The 26,081-nt window shown below is 40.4% G+C and overlaps 1 protein-coding gene across 8 annotated transcripts in view; it reads right to left on the reverse strand.

The window, feature by feature from the left end:
* Window positions 1-22,259: 22,259 nt before the first annotated feature.
* The window catches only part of gata3 (GATA binding protein 3), a 34,053-nt gene continuing 30,231 nt past the window's right edge, over window positions 22,260-26,081 (reverse strand). For 7 of the 8 annotated variants that reach the window (XM_061914199.1, XM_061914201.1, XM_061914198.1 and 4 more), the window contains one exon: window positions 22,260-24,304. In XM_061914199.1, the coding sequence (XP_061770183.1) occupies window positions 24,014-24,304 (291 nt within the window). In that variant the 3' untranslated portion in view covers window positions 22,260-24,013. Of the gene's footprint in view, window positions 24,310-26,081 lie in introns of all 8 variants that reach the window. The other variant, XM_061914202.1, reaches the window with a different exon arrangement.

The following is a 26,081-nucleotide window of genomic DNA, read 5'->3' on the forward strand; positions in this document are numbered from 1 at the left end:
TGGCGGGCGTCTGGCGGCTCTCCTCAAACATGGCGGCCGCTGCCAGGAAGTTGTCATCAACACGGCTAAGCTGAAGCGGGTTGGCGGGGAAGAGCGACCTACACCTGCCTGTGGAGGATTTACAGGCGGCAGGTCGCAGGTGGTGGGCGCCTCCGCTAATTGCCGGCGCTTGGCTGCGGCGTTCTTGCGTCACAGCGAAACTAGAAAGGACAACGGCGACGGTTTGTGCGTGCGGCTTCATGCAAATGTGTCTGGAAGTGTCTCCAGGTGAGAATCAGTTTGGCCCCCCGGGGGTCTGCTGGCTGCACAGGAGCCAATCGGGACTCGGCAGGAAGATATTCTCTGTTTGTTTTGTTCGTTAATGCAAAGCTAATCAACTTTATTTGTAAGCACAATCTTTGCCGTTTTTGTACCACTTTGTTGGTGTCGACAACCTAACATAATAGTGAGAGTCCGGTCCATAGTGGATCTGACATAATAGTGAGAGTCCAGTCCATAGTGGATCTAACATAATAGTGAGAGTCCAGTCCATAGTGGATCTGACATAATAGTGAGAATCCGGTCCATAGTGGATCTAACATAATAGTGAAAGTCCGGTCCATAGTGGATCTAACATAATAGTGAGAGTCCAGTCCATAGTGGATCTAACATAATAGTGAGAGTCCAGTCCATAGTGGATCTAACATAATAGTGAGAGTCCAGTCCATTGTGGATCTAACATAATAGTGAGAGTCCAGTCCATAGTGGATCTAACATAATAGTGATAGTCCAGTCCATAGTGGATCTAACAAAATAGTGAGAGTCCAGTCCATAGTGGATCTAACATAATAGTGAGAGTCCAGTCCATAGTGGATTCAACATAATAGTGCGAGTCCAGTCCATAGTGGATCTAACATAATGATGAAAGACCAGTCCATAGTGGATCTAACATAATAGTGAGAGTCCAGTCCATAGTGGATCTAACATAATAGTGTGAGAGTCCAGTCCATAGTGGATCTAAAATAATAGTGAGAGTCCAGTCAATAGTGGATCTAATATAATAGTGAGAGTCCAGTCCATAGTGGATCTAACATAATAGTGAGAGTCTAGTCCATAGTGGATCTAACATACTAGTGAGAGTCCAGTCCATAGTGGATCTAACATAATATTGTGAGAGTCCAGTCCATAGTGGATCTAACATAATAGTGAGAGTCCAGTCCATAGTGGATCTAACATAATAGTGAGAGTCTAGTCCATAGTGGATCTAACATAATAGTGAGAGTCTAGTCCATAGTGGATCCAACATAATAGTGAGAGTCTAGTCCATAGTGGATCTAACATAATAGCGTGAGTCCAGTTCATAGTGGATCTAATATAATAGTGAGAGTCCAGTCCATAGTGGATCTAATATAATAGTGAGAGTCCAGTCCATAGTGGATCTAACATAATAGTGAGAGTCCAGTCCATAGCGGATCTAATATAATAGTGAGAGTCCAGTCCATAGTGGATCTAACATAATAGTGAGAGTCCGGTCCATAGTAGATCTAACATAATAGTGTGAGAGTCCAGTCCATAGTGGATCTAACATAATAGTGAGAGTCAAGTCCATAGTGGATCCAACATAATAGTGTGAGTCCAGTCCATAGTGGATCTAACATAATAGTGAGAGTCCAGTCCATAGTGGATCTAACATAATAGTGAGAGTCCAGTCCTTAGTGGATTTAACATAATAGTGGGAGTCCAGTCCATAGTGGATCTAACATAATAGTGTGAAGGTCTGGTCCATAGTGGATCTAACATAATAGTGTGAGATTTCAGTCCATAGTGGATCTAACATAATAGTGAGAGTCCAGTCCATAGTGGATCTAACATACTAGTGACAGTCCAGTCCATAGTGGATCTAACATAATATTGTGAGAGTCCTGTCCATAGTGGATCCAACATAATAGTGAGAGTCCAGTCCATAGTGGATCTAACATAATAGTGAAAGTCAAGTCCATCGTGGATGTAACATAATAGTGAGAGTCCAGTCCATAGTGGATCTAACAAAATAGTGAGAGTCCAGTCCATAGTGGATCCAACATAATAGTGAGAGTCCAGTCCATAGTGGATCTAACATACTAGTGAGAGTCCAGTCCATATTGGATCTAACATAATATTGTGAGAGTCCTGTCCATAGTGGATCCAACATAATAGTGAGAGTCCAGTCCATAGTGGATTTAACATAATAGTGAAAGTCAAGTCCATAGTGGATCTAACATAATAGTGAGAGTCCAGTCCATAGTGGATCTAACATAATAGTGAGAGTCCAGTCCATAGTGGATCCAACATAATAGTGAGAGAGTCCAGTCCATAGTGGATCTAACATAATAGTGAGAGTCCAGTCCATTCTGGATCTAACATAATAGTGAGAGTCCAGTCCATTCTGGATCTAACATAATAGTGAGAGTCCAGTCCATAGTGGATCCAACATAATAGTGAGAGTCCAATCCATATTGGATCTAACATAATAGTGAAAGTCCAGTCCATAGTGGATCTAACATAATAGTGAGAGTCCAGTCCATAGTGGATCTAACATAATATTTTGAGAGTCCAGTCCATAGTGGATCTAACATAATGGTGAGAGTCCAGTCCTTAGTGGATCTAACATAATAGTGAGTGTCCAGTCCATAGTGGATCTAACAAAATAGTGAGAGTCCAGTCCATAGTGGATCTAACATAATAGTGTGAGAATCCAGTCCATAGTGGATTTAACATAATAGTGAGAGTCCAGTCCATATTGGATCTAACATAATAATTAGAGTCCAGTGAGAGAACCATGAAGTAAAACTACTTATTACGTTGAAAGGGGGCAGGAAATATAAGACGTTTTTCATCCTGTTCCTTCTCCAGCGTGGGTGAGTAAATACGTGTTTAGTTGCTGAAGTTGAATTGTCAATTGATCAATGAAGGAGATAAATAGAAAATGAATGAATGAATGTGAGCAAAAAGTCTTTTTTTCTTGCATGAAATGAGTCATTGGTGTTCAACAGAAGGTTTGGATGAGCGCCTCTTCATGTTGAGCGGTGTGTGTGTGTGTGTGTGTGTGTGCAGGAGGGTTTAGTCTCGTCATCGGCGAGGCGGTCCAAGAAGCCCCGGGGCAGCGCACTAAAAGAGATAATTATCTTTTATCTGCTATGTTGTGACGGGAGATTATGGTTGAAATTTACGATTGTTAAGGAGACAATTGAACGCCACGCGGCGGCGAGGCGAGAGGCTCCCCGACAAGTGAAGGAACTCCCACCGAGCCGCCGAGCTGCAGCCTTGAGGTCTTCCCCAGACAAAGAGATAAAAGCAGACGTAATCTGGGCTCCTTTTACTCGCTAAATTATCTTTAATCTGCTGTCATGTCTCAGATTATCTTCAGAATGTTTGTCTTGTCGTCGTCTCTTTGGTTTCATCTTTAAAAAGTCACTCATTAGTCCACATTTACTTATTCCTTTTCCTGGAAGAATCGCTAAAAACGTCTTAATTCGTGAGAAGCCGACACTTGAGAAGTGTTCTACAGGTCTTTGGATTGATCAAGTGCCGCCTGTTCCGTACGTGCACCTGTTTTGTGATTACTGTCATTATTTAAGCCTGCCTTCTCCAGTCAGTCAGTCTTGCTTCCTTGTTTCTTTTTACACGACAAGTGACGACTTCTGTTTTGCTGCTCGCTACCTGCCAGCTTCCACAATAGCCTATTGGTTGTCTAGCTCCCATGCTAGCTCTTTTGGTTTTGTCAAAGTCTGTTTTATTGCTTAAATAAATTATTTCGTACCTGAATGCTGTGTCCGAAGCCGGTCTGCATCCCTGGGAGAACGAAATCCGCACCACGATGTGCTAAATTATCTTTAATCTGCTGTCATGTCTCAGATTATCTTCAGATTGTTTGTCTTGTCGTCGTCTCTTTGGTTTCATCTCCAACAAGTCACTCATTAGTCTACATTTACTTATTCCTTTTCCTGGAAGAATCGCTAACAACTTCTTAATTCGTGAGAAGCCGACACTTGAGAAGTGTTCTACTTCCATACGTGCACCTGTTTTGTGATTACTGTCATTATTTAAGCCTGCCTTCTCCAGTCAGTCAGTCTTGCTTCCTAGTTTCTTTTTACACGACAAGTGACGACTTCTGTTTTGCTGCTCGGTACCTGCCAGCTTCCACGATAGCCTATTGTTGTCTAGCTCCCATGCTAGCTCTTGTGGTTTTGTCAAAGTTTGTTTTATTGCTTAAATAAATCATGCTGTGTCCGAAGCCCGTCTGCATCCCTGGGAGAACGAAATCCGCACCACAATGTGCTAAATTATCTTTAATCTGCTGTCATGTCTCAGATTATCTTCAGATTGTTTTGTCTTGTCGTCGTCTCTTTGGTTTCATCTCCAACAAGTCACTCATTAGTCCACATTTACTTATTCATTTTCCTGGAAGAATCGCTAACAACTTCTTAATTCGTGAGAAGCCGACACTTGAGAAGTGTTCTACTTCCATACCTGCACCTGTTTTGTGATTACTGTCATTATTTAAGCCTGCCTTCTCCAGTCAGTCAGTCTTGCTTCCTAGTTTCTTTTTACACAACAAGTGGCGACTTCGGTTTTGCCGCTCGCTACCTGCTAGCTTCCACGCTAGGCTATTGGTTTTCTAGCTCCCATGCTAGCTCTTTTGGTTTGGTCAAAGTCTGTTTTATTGCTTAAATAAATCATTTTGTACCTGAATGCTGTGTCCGAATCCCGTCTGCATCCCTGGGAGAACGAAATCCGCACCATGATGTGCTAAATTATCTTTAATCTGCTGTCATGTCTCAGATTATCTTCAGATTGTTTTGTCTTGTCGTCGTCTCTTTGGTTTCATCTCCAACAAGTCACTCATTAGTCCATATTTACTTATTCATTTTCCTGGAAGAATCGCTAACAACATCTTAATTCGTGAGAAGCTGACACTTGAGAAGTGTTCTACTTCCGTACGTGCATCTGTTTTGTGATTACTGTCATTATTTAAGCCTGCCTTCTCCAGTCAGTCAGTCTTGCTTCCTAGTTTATTTTTACACAACAAGTGGCGACTTCTGTTTTGCTGCTCGGTACCTGCTAGCTTCCACGATAGGTTATTGGTTTTCTAGCTCCCATGCTAGCTCTTTTGGTTTGGTCAAAGTCTGTTTTATTGCTTAAATAAATTTTTTCGTACCTGAATGCTGTGTCCGAAGCCCGTCTGCATCCCTGGGAGAACGAAATCCGCACCACGATGTGCTAAATTATCTTTAATCTGCTGTCATGTCTCAGATTATCTTCAGATTGTTTGTCTTGTCGTCGTATCTTTGGTTTCATCTTTAAAAAGTCACTCATTAGTCCACATTTACTTATTCCTTTTCCTGGAAGACTCGCGAACAACGTCTTAATTCGTGAGAAGCCGACACTTGAGAAGTGTTCTACTTCCATACGTGCACCTGTTTTGTGATTACTGTCATTATTTAAGATTGCCTTCTCCAGTCAGTCAGTCTTGCTTCCTAGTTTGTTTTTACACAACAAGTGACGACTTCTGTTTTGCTGCTCGCTACCTGCCAGCTTCCACGATAGGCTATTGGTTTTCTAGCTCCCATGCTAGCTCTTTTGGTTTGGTCAAAGTCTGTTTTATTGCTTAAATAAATCATTTCGTACCTGAATGCTGTGTCCAAAGCCCGTCTGCATCCGAAATCCGCACCACGATGCGACCAGGTCGCTGCTGATCCGCCTGACATCCTTTAGCAAAAATCAACAGGAAGTTTGCAATTACCCCTTCAAAACAAAAGTTTTGTAAAAAAAACCCTCACCTTTTTTCAAACATTATCTCCTCTGAGCGCGTTTGTCGTGTCGGCTTCAAACTACCACAGGAGAGTGATTGAACCCTTCTGATTAAAAGTTGCCGAAAGAGTTTTTCTAACTGCTCCGGGTTTTGATTTTACGAGCCTTCAAAGAACTGCTGCGCTGATGCTGTAGCGCTGCTGCCGTCTCAAGATGGCCGCTTAAAAGCAGGAAGCACCAATGTGACCACACAATGCAGAGAAGGTAGGTACTGTGCGGGTAAAGATATGTTGACTGGGTGAAAGAAGGAGGCACCAGTTTGATACCAGGATACAGAGAAGGTAGGTACTGTGCGGGTAAAGATATGTTGACTGGGTGAAAGAAGGAGGCACCAGTTTGACACCAGGATACAGAGAAGGTAGGTAATGTGCAGGTAAAGATATGTTGACTGGGTGAAAGAAGGAGGCACCAGTTTGACACCAGGATACAGAGAAGGTAGGTACTGTGCGGGTAAAGATATGTTGACTGGGTGAAAGAAGGAGGCACCAGTTTGACACCAGGATACAGAGAAGGTAGGTAATGTGCAGGTAAAGATATGTTGACTGGGTGAAAGAAGGAGGCACCAGTTTGACACCAGGATACAGAGAAGGTAGGTAATGTGCAGGTAAAGATATGTTGTCCGGGTGATGGCTGGAAGCACCAGCATGTATGGGTAAAAGAAGGAGGCACCAGTTTGACACCAGGATGCAGGGAAGGTAGGTAATGTGCGGGTAAAGATATGTTGACTGGGTGAAAGAAGGAGGCACCAGTTTGACACCAGGATACAGAGAAGGTAGGTAATGTGCAGGTAAAGATATGTTGACTGGGTGAAAGAAGGAGGCACCAGTTTGACACCAGGATGCAGGGAAAGTAGGTAATGTGCAGGTAAAGATATGTTGTCTGGGGGATGGCAGTAAGCACCAGTGTGTATGAATGAAAGAAAGAAGCACCAGTGTGACTCCAGGATGCAGGGAAGGTAGGTAAAGTGCAGGTAAAGATATATTGACTGGGTGAAAGAAGGATGCACCAGTTTGACACCAGGATGCAGAGAAGGTAGGTAATGTGCAGGTAAAGATATGTTGACTGGGTGAAAGAAGGAGGCACCAGTTTGACACCAGGATACAGAGAAGGTAGGTAATGTGCAGGTAAAGATATGTTGACTGGGTGAAAGAAGGAGGCACCAGTTTGACACCAGGATGCAGGGAAGGTAGGTAATGTGCAGGTAAAGATATGTTGACTGGGGGGTGGCAGTAAGCACCAGCGTGTATGAATGAAATAAAGAAGCACCAGTGTGACCCCAGGATGCAGGGAAGGTAGGTAATGTGCAGGTAAAGATATGTTGAATGGGTAAAGGCAGGAAACCCCAGCAAAAGTTGGTCCCGTCCATCGCTTCTTGCAGCTTTAATTATTATTATGATTATAACATTATTAGTGCCACAAAAAAAAACACGCCGTTTTCAACTTTAATCAGGGTCCTCGAACGCACCGCAGTTATGCGCAATGAGATGAATCTATTGCATAACTTTCTCCTGTGCTGCCACGGAGAAATGTATCAGATGTTTATCCTGCAACCGTCCTCCTTTCAACACGGCGGCGCGGCGTGGGAACGCTTGAAGGTCAACTTTGACGACGATCGTGACGTCCGCGTCGAGTGAAGCCTTCAAAGAGTCAGGCGCGACTAAGCATTTGGTATTTTGGTCAGGTTGTTGGTTTAGTCTCAGACATTCCTAATTTGATTCAAGCAACCGTATTATTGAACTTTCACAGCTCTATACATTATATATTAACATTTATGAAGTATTTTTGTATTATTTAAATACAGTGGGAAGCCTCCAGTGTGTCAGGCTTGTCCCTGACAGTTTGATCATGGTTTAGTTTTTCCTCTGTGTTTGTCTTATTTCCTGTCAGCGCTCTTATTTTGACTTGATTTCCTGCTGTTCTCCCTGAGCGCTGTGTGCCCTCAGCTGTGGCTGATTGGCACCTGGCCACACCTGGTGTCAATCAGCCAGGTACTATTTAAACCTGCTTTGTCCTCCACTCTGTGTTGGAGTATTGTCGTAACGTTGTCGATTTCGTTATAGCTACTACCTGTCGTGCTACTACTTCCTATCCTCGTCACTGTCGTCGTAGCGGTTAGCTGTTCCTGCTAGCTATTTGTAGTTTGTTTTCTTCTAGCTCCTTGTTTAGTATTTTCCTGTTAGCTATTCCCAGTTTTTCTGTTCCTAGTTCCTGTTTGCTGATTCCTGTTCCCTGCTTCCAGTGTGTGTGTTCCTGGTTCTTGGTTTGTGTTTCTTTTTTATTATTGGGGCGGCATAGCTCGGTTGGTAGAGCGGCTGTGCCAGCAACTTGAGAGTTGCAGGTTCGATTCCCGCTTGTGCCATCCTAGTTACTACCGTTGTGTCCTTGGGCAAGACACTTTACCCACCTGCTCCCAGTGCCACCCACACTGCTTTAAATGTAACTTAGATATTGGGTGTCACTATGTAAAGCGCTTTGAGTCACTTGAGAAAAGCGCTATATAAATATAATTCACAATTCACTCACTGTTTTACATTTTTGGACATTAAATTATGGTTCTTCCCAGGATTTCGTAGTCATAGTGGTTTGTGCAGTCCTTTGAAACATTTGTGATTTAGGGTTGTATAAATAAAAATGTATTGATTGATTGATTGATTGAAAAGCAGGCTTAAATAGTGACATGATTAACAACAGGTGCGTGAGTTCAAACAAATGAGGCAGGTGGAACGAAAGAGTTGTCATGGAAACTAAAACAAACCAGGGTGCGCAAAACCAGGAACTAATGGAGTCAAAAACAAACACAACATGATCACAAGACATAACAGCATTAGCAGTTTAGAGATATCTTATGTGGTAGTGTCAAAATTAAAATTGTAAAAAACATATTAAAAGTGAAAAAATATGTAACTTACTGAGATGGTTTGTTCCCCCGGGATGCAAACGGATCTTTCCGGACAGGACTTGCACATGATTTAATCTTGAACAAAAACTCAAAGAGGTACAAAAAAATGTTAAACAAGGCGAAGGAACAAGGTGCTGATCGCACTCGAAGCTAAATACTTAGCATAAACTATGGCCTGGAACACTCAGGGAACTGTGGCATGAAACGAGCAAGATTTACTTAGCAAGGTACCAAAACTTGCGTGGACAAAGCATGAATCCAACAATGACGCCAGGCAGACTGACTGGCAAAAGCAGGCTTAAATAGTGACATGATTAACAACGGGTGCGTGAGTTCAAACAAATGAGGCAGGTGGAACTAAAGAGTTTTCATGGAAACTAAAACAAACCAGGGTGCGCAAAACCAGGAACTAATGGAGTCAAAAACAAACAAAACATGATCACAAGACATAACAGCATTAGCAGTTTAGAGATATCTTATGTGGTAGTGTCAAAATTAAAATGGCAAAAAACATATTAAAAGTGAAAAAATATGTCATGACGCAGGTCACAACTTACTGAGATGGTTTGTTCCCCCGGGATGCAAACGGATCTTTCCGGACAGGACTTGCACATGATTTAATCTTGAACAAAAACTCAAAGAGGTACAAAAAAATGGTAAACAAGGCGAAGGAACAAGCTGGCGATCGCACTCGAAGCTAAATACTTAGCATAAACTATGGCCTGGAGCACTCTGGGAAATGTGGCATGAAACGAGCAAGACTTACTTGGCAAGGTACCAGAACTTACGTGGACACGGCATGAATCCAACAATGACGCCAGGCAGACTGACTGGCAAAAGCAGGCTTAAATAGTGACATGATTAACAACAGGTGCGTGAGTTCAAACAAATGAGGCAGGTGAAACTAAAGAGTTGTCATGGAAACTAAAACAAACCAGGGTGCGCAAAACCAGGAACTAATGGAGTCAAAAACAAACAGAACATGATCACAAGACATAACAGCATTAGCAGTTTAGCGATATCTTATGTGGTAGTGTCAAAATTAAAATTGTAAAAAACATTAAAAGTGAAAAAATATGTAATGACGCAGGTCACAACTTACTGAGATGGTTTGTTCCCCCGGGATGCAAACGGATCTTTCCGGACAGGACTTGCACATGATTTAATCTTGAACAAAAACCCAAAGAGGTACAAAAAAATGGTAAACAAGGCGAAGGAACAAGCTGGCGATCACACTCGAAGCTAAATACTTAGCATAAACTATGGCCTGGAACACTCAGGGAACTGTGGCATGAAACAAGCAAGACTTACTTGGCAAGGTACCAGAACTTAAGTGGACACGGCATGAATCCAACAATGACGCCAGGCCGACTGACTGGCAAAAGCAGGCTTAAATAGTGCCTCTGATTAGACACAGGTGGGCATCCCGAACACCAGAGGCAGGTGAAAGCAACCGGCTGCCATGGCAACCAAACCAAACTCCAGAGGTGTCAAACAGGAACTAAGAGTCCAAAACTAACAGAAAATAACTAAACTAAACACGATCTAGACCACAGATCAAGACAAAATAAAGGAATAGAAGATTTTAACTCACAATTTGTAGCACCCGTTCGATGCCGTTAAAGCCGCCACCACCTCTAGGGGAGACCGGATGCAATGGACGTCGAGTGGGTCTAACATAATATGGTGAAAGTCCAGTCCATAGTGGACCTAACATAGTAGTGAGAGTCCAGTCCATAGTGGATCTAACATAATAGTGACAGTCCAGTCCATAGTGGATCTAACATAATAGTGAGAGTCCAGTCCACAGTGGATCTAACATAATAGTGAGAGTCCAGTCCATAGTGGATCTAACATATTAGTGAGAGTCCAGTCCATAGTAGATCTAACATAATAGTGAGAGTCCAGTCCATAGTGGATCTAACATAATAGTGAGAGTCCAGTCCATAGTGGATCTAACATAATAGTGTGAGAGTCCAGTCCATAGTGGATCTAACATAATAGTGTGAGAGTCCAGTCCATAGTGGATCTAACATAATAGTGTGAGAGTCCAGTCCATGGTGGATCTAGTTAATAGTGTGAGAGTCCAGTCCATAGTGGCTCTAACATAATAGTTTGAGGGTCCAGTCCATAGTGGAGCTAGTTAATAGTGTGAGAGTCCAGTCCATAGAGGGTCTAACAAAATAGTGTGAGAGTCCAGTCCATAGTGGATCTAGTTAATAGTGTGAGAGTCCAGTCCATAGTGGATCTCACATACTAATGTGAGAGTCCAGTCCATAGTGGATCTAACATAATAGTGAGAGTCCAATCCATCGTGGATTTAACATAATAGAGTGAGAGTCTAGTCCATAGTGGATCTAATATAATAGTGTGAAAGTCCAGTCCATAGTGGATCTAACATAATAGTGAGAGTCCAGTCCATAGTGGAGCTAACATAATAGTGAGAGTCCAGTCCATAGTGGATCTAACATAATAGTGAGAGTCCAGTCCATAGCGAATCTAACATAATAGTGAGAGTCCAGTCCATATTGGGGCCAGCAGGAGACCATCCCGAGCAAAGACAGGTCAGCAGCACAGAGATGTCCCCAACCGATGGACAGGCGAGCGGTCCACCCAGGGTCCGGACTCTGGACAGCCAGCACTTCATACATGGTCACCGGACCTCTGCCCTCCCCTCCACAAGGGAGAGGGGGCAGAGGAGAAAAGTAACGGCAGATCAACTGGTCTAAAAAGGGGGTCTATTTGAAGACTAGAGTGCACAAATGAGTTTTAAGATGGGACTTAAATGCTTCTACTGAGGTAGCATCTCTAACTGTTACCCCTAGAACATTCCAGAGTACTGGAGCCCCAATAGAAAACGCTTTATAGCCTGCAGACTTTTTTTGGGCTCTGAGAATCACTAATAAGCCGGAGTTCTTTGAAGGCAGATTTCTTGCCGGGACATATGGTACAATATAATCAGCAAGATAGGATGGAGCTCGACCGTGTACTATTTTATACCTAAGTAGTAAAACGTTAAAGTCACAAGAAGCCAGTGCAGGTGAGCCAGTATACGTATATATGTAGGTATATATGTATATGAAGGTATATACAGTATAGGTATGTATATAGGTATATATTTTTATAAAGGTATATACAGTATAGGTATTTATATAGGTATATACAGTAAAGGTATATACAGTACAGGCGTAATTTGATCAAACTTTCTTGTTCTTGTTAAAAGTCTACTCTTTAAATATCCTTCTTGAAAACAGCCTTGCAAATATATGTCTGCCACCCAATCAACCTTGTTTTCTCCTTCTTCGTGGGCTAAAAAAAAAGTGTTTATCTGCTAGCCCAGTATGGCTACGGCGTTTTTAGTAAATTGCAACTTGAGATTGGATACTCACCTTGGAGTGACAATGTTCTGATCCGCTGCCCCGGATCTTGTGCTGTTTGGGTTTTGGACTCCCTCAGTTCCTGTTTTTGTGCACCCTTGAGTTTGTTTTCAGTTACCATGAGTGCTTATTGTTTCCACCTGTCTCTGATTGGTGTTCGGGACGCTCAGCTGATTCCCGAGCACTAATCAGAAGCACTATTTAGTCCTGCCTTTGCCGGTCAGTCGGTCTGGCTTCCTAATTTGCGTTATGCAACAGTTGACGACAGTATTTGATTCCCGTTTCCGTATATTAGCTTCCATGCTAACCCCCTTAGTTTTGCCTCCCTTGCTATGAGCACACCTTAATTTTTCCCGGTATGATTTATCCCAATAAATAATTTCTTACCATGCTGTGTCCGGAGTCCGTCTGCATCTTGGGAGAACAACCCCCGCATCGTCTAGCTACCTAGATAGGCTACTGTCAACAACTTGTGATCTGATTGGCTATCGCTTCTGTCTATCAACTGTATGTGTTCTGAAATTCATCCGCAAACGGTCCAGGGTGTGGCTCTGCATAGCACCGCCGTGGCTCAAACCAGTGAGTAGCCAATCACAGGAGGCGTTCAAGGTGAGGCCAGCTAAAAAGCCTTACTAGCAACAACTGGTGATCTGATTGGCTATCGCTTCTGTCTATCAACTGTATGTGTTCTGAAATTCATCCGCAAACGGTCCAGGGTGTGGCTCTGCATAGCACCGCCGTGGCTCAAACCAGTGAGTAGCCAATCACAGGAGGCGTTCAAGGTGAGGCCAGCTAAAAAGCCTTACTAGCAACAACTGGTGATCTGATTGGCTATGGCAATTGTCTATCAACTGTATGTGTCCGTTCAGACATTGTTGAATCTGAAGGGCAGATTTTGGTACAGCATGGCAACAAAAGCTAGCTGAATTCTGATTGGATACAAAGTCTAACCTAAAAACAACTGGACGGAGGATAATATGACATGAAGAGAATATGAATACTTTGACATATTTAGGGAAAGTCAATTAAAAATGACATGTATCTTTAGTTAGGATCATGAGTTCTGGTTTTGTTAGGCCAGCAGAGAAGACCATGCTGGTCCTGACCGCCCACCACTGTTTGGATAGCACTAAAACATCTTTGAACTCTACAAAAGCCCTGAGCCTCCCCTGTTTTCTTTACAACCTTCCGACTTACCCCACCATGCCAGGATATTACCCAAAAAATGTCAGCTAGCTTATTCCCGAACCATTAAAGTTCTCAAAGGTAGTCAAGTAGTCAAATGAAACCTAAGGGTTTTGTCATCATTTTAGTCCCCTGACCCCACCTTTGACCTGACCCCTGTACCTGATGAAGACGGACTATTCCAGAATGTCAGGCCCCGCCCACAGATCTGTCGCCGTGTCCACCTGAGAGGCCGAGGCGCAGAAAAATGCTTTGGCGTGGAAAGGAGCTTCGGATCAGGTAGAGTTCAGCCCGTCCACTCAGGACGGGGTCAGACGGAGGCCAGGGGGTCCCGTCATGGGGAAAATCCCCCTAACCCCATCCCTCAACCCCTCTGTACACACACACACACCCTTCCCATCCCGCCAGAGCGCCCCCCCGCCTGACCTGCTACTAAAACACGGCAGATCTGCTCATTGGTCACGCGGATCCCAAACAAATGACGGAGAATACCTGAGCAGCCCGGAGACCACATGGACCTTCTAGATCAGGGGTCTCAAACTCAATTTGCCTGGGAGCCACTGGATGGAGAGTCTGGGTGAGGCTGGGCCGCAAGAAAATATTGAAACGTCTTTATTTTTATTTTCAACACAAAATAAAATCAAAATATAAAGGAAGAAAATGAGAATTAATAAATACAAAGCAATGCAATTTAAATCATTAAAAAAAAACAAATATCGGTTTGAATTGGTCCAGGTTATCGGGGACTGTTATTACTGACGGACAGGTGTCACGGTATGACTGTAGCCAGACACGTTAGAAAACCCTCATCTCCATGGCAACGCCTCTTATTGGCCGCTTATCCACGAATGCAAGGGTAGGCAACCCAGAACGTTGAAAGAGCCATTTTGGAGCTAAATAACACAATGCTGTCCAGCGGCGTTTATATAAAACTTGCGGGCCGTACTAACTTTTCATATTAAGGTGGGGGCCGCTTGTCTGACACCCGTTCTAGATGTTTTCTAGGTTGCGTTGGGTTCAACCGTTGGGTTGAGTTTTTCCTTGCCCTGATGCGGGATCTGAACCGAGGATGTCGTTGTGGCTATTGCAGCCCTTTGAGACACTGGTGATTTAGGGATATATTAATAAACTTTGATTGATTGATTGATAGGTACTAAAAGATCATAAACATATTCTCCGAGTTTGTATTCGCACTCTTTAGCGCCGACCTAGTGGCTCTCCGGACCTATTTAAGAGATGTGTGAAAAATGGCGAAAGATTAAAGGGGGATATTATCACAATTTCAGAAGGGTTAAAACCAATAAAAATCAGTTCCCAGTGGCTTATTTTATTTTTTGAAGTTGTTTTCAAAATTTTACCCGCCCCGGAATGTTCCTAAAAAAGCTTTAAAGTGCTTAATTTTCGCTATTTGCTTAAGCCACTGTCCATTTCCCTGTGACGTCACGTAGCGATTCCAATACAAACAAAGGCAAATAGCACAGCAAGATACAGCGACATTAGCTCGGATTCAGACTCGGATTTCAGCGGCTTAAGCGATTCAACAGATTACGCATGTATTGAAACAGATGGTCGGAGTATGGAAGCAGATAGCGAAAACGAAATTGAAGAAGAAACTGAAGCTATTGAGCGAATAGCTATTGACGCTATTCGGCCGTGCATGTCTGCGTTAGCATCGCCGGTAAAATGTGCGGACCAACCGATCAGGACTTTCGCATTGGCACTGGATCAACTTAAATCCTTCGATTGGTAAGTGTTTGTTTCGCATTAAATGTGGGTGGAAGGAAACCCTGGATGTAAATATAGTTTCAAATGTATATACGGGTAGCCTAAATAGCATGTTAGTATCGATTAGCTGGCAGTCATGCCGCGACCAAATATGTCTGATTAGCACAGAAGTCAATAACATCAACAACACTCACCTTTGTGATTTCGTTGACTTTATCGTTGGGAATGCATCTGCTTTGAGTGTCGCAGGATATCCAGACATTCTTGTCATCTCTGTCGTAGCATCGCCGGTAAAAACCAAACGGGGGACTTTCGCATCTCTTGACACTGGAGCAACTTAAATCCGTCGATTGGTAAGTGTTTGTTTCGCATTAAATGTGGGTGGAAGGAAACCCTGGATGTAAATATAGTTTCAAATGTATATACAGGTAGCCTAAATAGCATGTTAGTATCGATTAGCTGGCAGTCATGCCGCGACCAAATATGTCTGATTAGCACAGAAGTCAATGACAACAACAACACTCACCTTTGTGATTTCGTTGACTTTATCGTTGGGAATGCATCTGCTTGGAGTGTCGCAGGATATCCAGACATTCTTGTCATCTCTGTCATAGCATCGCCGGTAAAAACCAAACGGGGGACTTTCGCATCTCTTGACACTGGAGCAACTTAAATCCGCCGATTGCTAAGTGTTTGTTTGGCATTAAATCTGGATGGAGGGAAAGGCTAGATGTAAATGAGGCATAAGGCTGCAATATGTACACAGCTAGCCTAAATAGCATGTTAGCATCGACTATCATGCCGTGCTAATCGATGCACATTCTACGTAAATCAACTTGAATCCGTCCCTGAACGTGTTGTTACACCCTCCGACAACACACCGGCGAGGCATGATGTCTCCAAGGTACAGAAAACAGTCGGAAAAAACGGAAAATAACTGAGCTCGATGCGTGTGATGTGGTAGGGAAAAATGGCGTTGAGTACCGATGTGACGTCACGTTCTGACGTCGTCTTTCAGAGAGGGATAAACAGAAAGGCGTTTGATTCGCCAATATTCACCCATTTACAGTTCTGAAATCGGTTAAAAAAATATATGGTCTTTTTTCTGCAATATCAAGGTATATATTGAAGCTTACATAGGTCTTAGAGTATTAATGTTCCCCTTTAAGAAAAACATAATTTTTTTTGTTTTAATATATTTTCTGTAGGATGACAAACCTTCCTAATTGTTAAAAATCCCAATGTTTATATCAAACATTGATGAGAGGATTTGGGGAGCTCCGTTTTGTCCCACTGATTTCAAAGATCCTTGAACTCATCATAGTCGGTTTACATGTACAACTTTCTGAGAGACGTGTTTAACGCCACTCCTTCTTCGTCTCGTTTTGTCCACCAAACGTTTTATGCTGTGCGTGAATGCACAAAGGTGACCTTTGTTGATGTTATTGACGTGTTGGACTGCAAGCTAATTGATGCTAACGTGCTATTTGGGCTAGCTGTTTGTACATATTGCATCATTATGCCTCGTTTGTAGCTATATTTGAGCTCATTTAATTTCCTTTACTTACGTCCTCTATTTCATTTACAAACCCCGTTTCCATGTGAGTTGGGAAATTGTGTTAGATGTAAATATAAACGGAATGCAATGATTTGCAAATAGTTTTCAACCCATATTCAGTTGAATATGCTACAAAGACAACATATTTGATGTTTAAACTCATAAATTTTTTTTTTTTTTTTGCAAATAATAACGAAATTACAATTTCATGGCTGCAACACGTGCCAAAGTAGTTGGGAAAGGGCATGTTCACCACTGTGTTACATCACATTTTCTTTTAACAACACTCAATAAATGTTTGGGAATTGAGGAAACTAATTGTTGAAGCTTTTAAAGTGGAATTCTTTCCCATTTTTGTTTTGTGTAGAGCTTCAGTCGTTCAACAGTCCGGGGTCTCCGCTGTCGTATTTTACGCTTCATAATGTGCCACACATTTTCCATGGGAGACAGGTCTGGACTGCAGGCGGGCCAGGAAAGTACCCGCACTCTTTTTTTACAAAGCCACGCTGTTGTAATACTGCTGAATGTGGCCTGGAATTGTCTTGCTGAAATAAGCAGGGGCGTCTATGAAAAAGACGGCGCTTAGATGGCAACATATGTTGTTCCGAAACCTGTATGTAACTTTTAGCATTAATGGTGCCTTCACAGATGTGTAAGTTACCCATGCATTGGGCACTAATGCACCCCCATACCATCAAAGTCTGGATGGTTCGCTTCCCCTTTGGTCCGGATGACACAATGTCGAATATTTCCAAAAACAATTTCAAATGTGGACTCGTCAGACCACAGAACACTTTTCCACTTTGCATCAGTCCATCTTAGATGATCTCGGGCCCAGAGAAGCCGGCGGCGTTTCTGGATGTTGTTGATAAATGTCTTTCGCTTTGCATAGTAGAGCTTTAACTTGCACTTAAAGATGTAGAAACAAACTGTATTTAGTGACAGTGGTTTTCTGAAGTGTTCCTGAGCCCATGTGGTGATATCCTTTAGAGATTGATGTCGGTTTTTGAGGGATTGAAAGTCACGCACGGTCATTCGATGTTGGTTTCCGGCCATGCCGCTTACGTGGAGTGATTTCTCCAGATTCTCTGAACCTTTTGATGATATTATGGAGCGTAGATGTTGAAATCCCTAAATTTCCTGCAATTGCACTTTGAGAAAGGTTGTTCTTAAACTGTTTGACTACTTGCTCACGCAGTTGTGGACAAAGGGGTGTACCTCGCCCCATCCTTTCTTGTGAAAGACTGACCATTTTTTGGGAAGCTGTTTTTATACCCAATCATGGCACCCACCTGTTCCCAATTAGCCTGCACACCTGGGGGATGTTCCAAATAAGTGTTTGATGAGCATTCCTCAACTTTATCAGTATTTATTGCCACCTTTCCCAACTTCTTTGTCACATGTTGCTGGCATCAAATTCTAAAGTTAATGATTATTTGCAAAAAATAAGTTTGAACATCAAATATGTTGTCTTTGTAGCATATTCAACTGAATATGGGTTGAAAAGGATTTGCAAATCATTGTATTCTGTTTATATTTACATCTAACACAATTTCCCAACTCGTCTGGAAACAGGGTTTGTAAGAACAGCTTGAATATTGAAGAGTTCGAATTTCCAGGAAAAACTGAATTTTGTTTGGAACTTGGGGAAGTGTTCATTGGATGAGTGGAATGTGTTGAAGGTGGAATGGTTTGAATAGGTTGAAAATTGTGGGAATTGTGTACATTAGAAAAATGGACAATTTATTTTCAATTGGGAAAATGTCCCTGAAAACTGGGAATTCTTGTAAATCCTGGAATTTTTCAAAAACTGTTGAAGGAGAACACATCATTTTGAAGAGGCTTAATATTTGGTATTTGGAATGGTTTGAAATGGATGAAAAATGTGGGAATTGTGGAACTTTGAAAAATGTCCCATTGGGAATTCCTTGGAAATTTGGGAATTTCCTGGAAAACCGGGAATTTTGGGGAAAATGTTAAAAAACTTGAATGTTCTGAAAGAGTTGAAATGGATGGTTTTGGAATTTTTTTAATCAGTCAAGAAATGTTGAAGTAGTAACATTAAGGGCATTAAGGAATTCCAGGAGTTTCGGAAAAAACTGGAATTTTCCAGTTAAAAAAACAACTTTGTTTTTTGGCCCAGATTAAGAGGAATGTTGGGATGGTAGAACGATTGAAGTGGGTTAAAAAATGTAGAAGGAGAAGTCGACAGAAAAAAAGGGTGAAAAAAGAGTTTGAAAAAAGGGGAATTCTGGGAATTTTGAACTTGAAAAAAATTATAGTTTGAATTTTCAGGATGAATGGAATGTATTGAAGGTGGATTGGTTTGAATAGGTTGGAAAAATGCGGAAATGGTTGAAATTTGAAAAATTGTCATTTTGAGTTGCAAAAATGTCCTGGAAAACCTGGAACTCTGGGAAATCTGGGAATTTTTGTAATTTGTCAAGAGAAAGACCGCGATTCCCAAAAAGGCTGAACAGTTTGAAGTTGGAACGGTTTGAATTGGGTGAAAAATGTGGAAGGTAGAGCGTGCCAAAATTTGGAGAAGAAGAAGAAGAAGAACAAGGAGAAGAAGTTTAATTAATAAATTAATTTTGGTGTAGAAAACCATATGTGTGAATATTTATAGCATTCACACGATAATAATAATAATTTGAGCATTCACACAATAATGTTGGAGCATCCACACAATAATAATATTAATTGGAACATTCACACAATATTAATAGTAATTGGAGCATTCACGCAATAATGATAATAATTGGAACTTTCACACAATATTAATAGTAATTGGAACATTCACACAATAATAATAATAATTGGAACTTTCACACAATATTAATAGTAATTGGAGCATTCACACAATGATAACAATAATTGGAACATTCACAGAATGAAAATAATAATTGGAACATTCCCACAATAATAATAATAATAATAATTGAAACATTCACACAAAAATAACATTTGGAGCATTCACACAATAATAATAATTGGAACATTCACACAATAATAATATTAATAATAGTATTTGGAACATTCACACAATAATAACAATAATTGGAACATTCACACAAATATAATAATTGGAGCATTCACACAATTGTAATAATAATTGTAACATTCACACAATATTAATCGTAATTGGAGCGTTCACACAATATTAATAGTAATTGGAGCATTCACACAATAATAATAATTGAAACTTTCACACAATATTGATAGTAATTGGAACATTCACACAATATTAATAGTAATTGAGGCATTCATACAATAATAATTGGAGCATTCACACAATAATAATAATTAGAACATTCACACAATAGTAATAGTAATTGGAGCATTCACACAATAATATTAATAATAATTATAATAATAATAATAAATTGAGCATTCACACAATAATAATTGTAATAATAATAATTGGAGCATTCACACAATAATAATTGGAGCATTCACACAATAATAATGACAATTGGAGAATTCACACAACAACAATAATAATAATAAGTGGAACATTCACACAATAATAATAATACAAATTGGAACATTCACACTATAATAATATATGGAAGATTCACACATTAATAATAATAATAATAATCGAAACATTCACACAATCATGATATTAATTGGAACATTCACACAAAAATAGTAATAATAATTTAAGCATTCGCACAATAATAAAAACTGGAACATTCACACATTAATAATAATAACAATTGGAACATTCACAAAATAATAATAATGATTGGAGCTTTGACACAATAATAATAACATTCAAAAAATGAAAAAAATAATTGGAAAATTCACAAAATAATAATATTAATAATAATAATTGGAACATTCACACAATAATAATAATTGGAACATTCACACAATAATAATTGCAACCTTCACACAATAATAATTGAAACATTCACACATTAATAATAATTGGAACGTTCACACAATAGTAATAATAATTGGAACATTAACACAATAATAATTACAGTTGGTGCATTCGCACAATAATAACAATTGGAACATTCACACAATAATAATAATAACAATTGGAACATTCACACAATAATAATAATGATTGGAGCTTTCACACAATAATAATGATAATAATAATTGGAACATTCACAAAATAATAGGAATAATTAAAAAATTCACACAATAATAATATTAATAATAGTAATGGGAACATTCACACAATAATAACAATAATTGGAACATTCACACAATGATAATAATAATTGGAACATTCAAACAATAATAATAATACTAATTGTAACATTCACACAAATATAATAACATTTGGAGCATTCACACAATAATAATAATTGGAACATTCACACAATAATAATATTAATAATAGTATTTGGAACATTCACACAAAAATAATAATTGGAACATTCATACAATAATAATAATTGGAACATTCACACAATACTACAACTACTAATAATAATAATAGAAACATTCACACAAAAATAATAACATTTGGAGCATTCACACAATAACAATAATAATAATTGGAACATTCACACAATCATAACAATAATTGGAGCATTCACACAATAATAATAATAATAATTAAAACATCCACACAATAATAATAGCAATTGGAGCATTCACACAATAATAATAATAATAATTAAAACATTCACACAATAATAATAGCAATTGGAGCATTCACACAATAATAATAACAATTGAAACATTCACACAATGATAACAATTGGAACATTCACACGATAATAATAATGATTGGAGCTTTCACACAATAATAATGATAATAATAATTGGAACATTCACAAAATAATAGGAATAATTAAAAAATTCACACAATAATAATATTATTAATAGTAATGGGAACATTCACACAATAATAACAATAATTGGAACATTCACACAATGATAATAACAATTGGAACATTCAAACAATAATAATAATACTAATTGTAACATTCACACAAATATAACATTTGGAGCATTCACACAATAATAATAATTGGAACATTCACACAATAATAATATTAATAATAGTATTTGGAACATTCACACAAAAATAATAATTGGAACATTCATACAATAATAATAATTGGAACATTCACACAATACTACTACTACTAATAATAATAATAGAAACATTCACACAAAAATGATAACATTTGGAGCATTCACACAATAACAATAATAATAATAATAATTGGAACATTCACACAATCATAACAATAATTGGAGCATTCACACAATAATAATAATAATAATTAAAACATCCACACAATAATAATAGCAATTGGAGCATTCACACAATAATAATAATAATAATTAAAACATTCACACAATAATAATAGCAATTGGAGCATTCACACAATAATAATAACAATTGAAACATTCACACAATGATAACAATTGGAACATTCACACAATAATAATTGAAACATTCATTCAATAATAATAATAGGAACATTCACACAATAATGTCCTGTCATGTTTTGCGAGCGCCACAAAAGAGCCGACATCCCTCGTCATAGCAACCCCCCCCACAGAGCCTGAGTGCGCCAACCCCCCGCGACCTCACCACCGTTTGATGTGTTTCTGTTTACGTGCGCACTTCCTGTCAGCCTCCAAAAGCTCTTCCTGCGGCCGACAAGGACGACTCGCCGCCACAGCGCCAACACGCCAACACGCCAACAAAGATGGAAGTCCCTTTATTGTTCTTCAAGGTGGGCACCAAACAAAAAGGAAAAGCAAAGCAGCCATATTTTACACCAGTGATTATTATTATTATTATTATTATTAAATTTGTACAACCATTCAGTCTGCGTAACATAAAGAAATAATTCTACATCTTTGTTTCTTTCGTATTTTTGGTACTCTGATTTATACATACAAATAACAAATACAGGAACTTTGTTTCACAATGCATATAATCTGTGGGCGGGAAGAAAGTCGGTGTGTGTGTGTGTGTGTGTGTGTGTTCTGGCAATGCTTATTTAATGGGGACATCGCTCTGTTTACACACCCACCTTTAGGGGACTTCTGACGGTATGGGGACCAAAAACATGTCCTGGGAAACCTTTTTAAATGATAGTCAGATCCATTCTGAAGATGCCTAAGTGAGTTTTAAGCTGTGGCCCATAAAACATGTTTACTAATTAGTTTGAGTGTGAACTTAAGTTTTTTTCAAAGGGTCCTCAGTAGTCACGTACAAATGTGTGTGAATTATGCAAATTGCTTGAAATTTGGTCCCCATGAAACATATTAACTCTTTTTCCCCAGGGTCCCTCGTAAGAATGATGAGCACATTACTTCATCAATCCAGAGAATTAAAGACGTGTATGAGCTAACTGGGCAGTGGACATTTGAACTAAATTTTTTTATGCCTCCACCACCTGTAGAAAGGGTGGTCCCCACAAGTCCCGAACAACAACTTTGTCCCCATTCCAAATAATAACCAGTATATGTGTATTTGTTTGTGTGTGTGTGTGTGTGTGTGTGTGTACTGGCAAAGCTTACTTAATGGGGACATCGCTCTGTTTACACAGTCACCTTTGGGGGACTTCTGACAGTATGGGGACCAAAAAACATGTCCTGGGAAACATTTTAAATGATAGTCAGATCCATAAGTGTTTTTAAGCTTTGGCCTATAAAAAATGTTTACTAAATAGTTTGAGTGTGAACTTTTTTCTTTTTTTTTTTAATGGTCCTCAGTAGTCACGTACAAATGTGTGTGAATTATGCAAAATGATTGAAATTTGGTCGCCTCCATGAACCATATTAAGTATTTTTCCCCAGGGTCCCCAGTAAGTATGATCAGCACATTACTTCATCAATCCAGAGATTTAGAGACGTGTATGAGCTAACTAGGCAGTGGACATTTTACCTAAAAAATTTCATGCCTCCACCACCTGTAGAAAGGGTGGTCCCCACAAGTCCTGAACAACAATGTGTGTGTGTGTGTGTGTGTGTGTGTGTGTGTATGTGTGTGTGTGTGTGTAGGCGTGCGCATCAACACAAACCAACAGGCCGAGACTTAAAGCACATCCAAAAAATAAAAACGTCTAGCATTACATCGAATCCAAGATGGCGGCGCGAGCCCCTTCCCTCTCTCCCTCCCTCGCTCGTCCTCGTACCTTTCCTTTCCTTTTTTTTTATTTTTTTCTTCTTCTTTCTCAAAGTCTTCATTAAACGTATTTGATACATTTTGTACAAAGGGGTGGAGGGCGTGTCCTGTTACACAGGTGCAAGACGAGGGGGCGGGGCTGAGTCAAAGTCCTGTGACCGTTTGATTTTTGTACACAAATGGAGCTGGGGTGTGGGGGGGGGAGTCGAAAGTCCCGCCCCTCCGTCCCGTTTGGGTCGGGGCTCCTCCCCCCTGGAAGGGGTTTTATAAAAATAAGATCAACTGAAGATGGCGGCCTGCGGCAAGGAGGGTTAGGGCGGGGTCTAGCCCATGGCCGTGACCATACTGGAGGGGTGGTGGGGGGCGAAGTTCAGGCTGGAGGAAGGGTGCATGGGGGTGGGCGTGGTCAGCATGTGGCCCGAGTGCGAGAAGGGCGGGAAGGAGGACATGTGGCGGGAGAGGGCGGCGGGGCTGAAGGAGCTGCCCTTGTCCATCAGACTCTTGGAGAAGTCGTCCATGTTGTCCTGGGACTTTTTGCTCTTCTTGGACTTGCTGGACATCTTCCTGTTGCGGGTCTGGATGCCCTCCTTCTTCATGGTCAGAGGTCGGTTGATCTGCTCTCCAAAGGGACAGAAGAAAAGAGGGTAGGTTAGTATGTTGGCGTCCATTTTGTCCGGGCGGCGCCCATGCCAGGAGGAGAGAGACAGAGAGCGACGTAGCCTAGCCTGGCGGTTAACGCCAAGTCCTCCTCAACCGCGCCCGGACCCGGGGCCAAAGCGGCCCCCCGGCTGCCATGTCGCGGTTTAGGTTGAGCCCGGAACGAGAGCCGGATGATGGAATTCCGTGTGGGCAGGATTACGGGGCAAGGGGGGGGAGGGGAGGCGTTTCTTCCCCAGGAAATGGGAACAGGGATTTCTTCCTCGCTCTGGCGCCGTCCGCCTCAGACGTTGGCGTTTTTTACGCTGACTCCGAAAAAGCGGCGAGGCCTCGATGATTAGCGGAGGCCCCCCGAGATCTGTAAGCCCAACCGCCCCCCGCCCTCGCCAGGCTCTGACAGACGGCACGACTTCGGGCGGACGGACGAGCGCGCCGAGCCTTTAAGACGAGATTGTGGAAGAACGCTGACCCCGCGTTTATCCAGACCTCATCATAACGTTGCCACGCGTCCACTGCAGTTGACGTTTCTTTTTGATCCGTTCCCAAAAATTAACCCTGTGATGAAAAACGTTTTTTCAGAAGTAAAATTTCTAGTACAGCGTTTATCCGTCTAATGGACTCACCTAATTAAAGTACAGTGTTTTATTCCCCTATATTCAAACACAGTCTCAGTGTTCAAACTGTGTGTAATGTTACAGTGGACAAAAATATGAAATATACTTGTTAAATAAAACCTCTGCATTGTTTTTAATGAATACTTAGGCATACTATGCCACTCTATTTTAATGTTGTCATTATGGTGGTAATCATGAATACTTAGGTCTACTACACTACTGTATTTAATGTTGTCATTATGGTGGTACTTAATGACTACTTAGGTCTACTACAGTACTGTATTTAATGTTGTCATTATGGTGGTACTTAATGAATACTTAGGTCTACTACACTACTGTATTTAATGTTGTCATCATGGTGGTACTTAATGAATACTTAGGTCTACTACACTACTGTATTTAATGTTGTTAATACAGTGGTACTTAATGAATACTTAGGTCTACTACGCCACTCTATTTGAATATTGTCATTATGGTTGTACTTAATGAATACTTAGGTCTACTACACTACTGTATTTAATGTTATCATGGTGGTACTTAATGAATACTTAGGTCTACTACACTACTGTATTTAATGTCATTATGGTGGTACTTAATGAATACTTAGGTCTACTACGCCACTCTATTTTAATATTGTCATTAGGTGGTACTTGATGAATACTTAGGTCTACTACACTACTGTATTTAATGTCATTATGGTGGTACTTAATGAATACTTAGGTCTACTACACTACTGTATTTAATGTCATTATGGTGGTACTTAATGAATACTTAGGTCTACTACGCCACTCTATTTTAATATTGTCATTAGGTGGTACTTGATGAATACTTAGGTCTACTACACTACTGTATTTAATGTTGTCATTATGGTGGTACTTAATGACTACTTAGGTCTACTACAGTACTGTATTTAATGTTGTCATTATGGTGGTACTTAATGAATACTTAGGTCTACTACACTACTGTATTTAATGTTGTCATCATGGTGGTACTTAATGAATACTTAGGTCTACTACACTACTGTATTTAATGTTTTTAATACAGTGGTACTTAATGAATACTTAGGTCTACTACGCCACTCTATTTGAATATTGTCATTATGGTTGTACTTAATGAATAC

The sequence above is a fragment of the Nerophis ophidion genome, linkage group LG10, assembly GCF_033978795.1.
Source record: "Nerophis ophidion isolate RoL-2023_Sa linkage group LG10, RoL_Noph_v1.0, whole genome shotgun sequence".
Classification (NCBI taxonomy): Eukaryota; Metazoa; Chordata; class Actinopteri; order Syngnathiformes; family Syngnathidae; genus Nerophis; species Nerophis ophidion.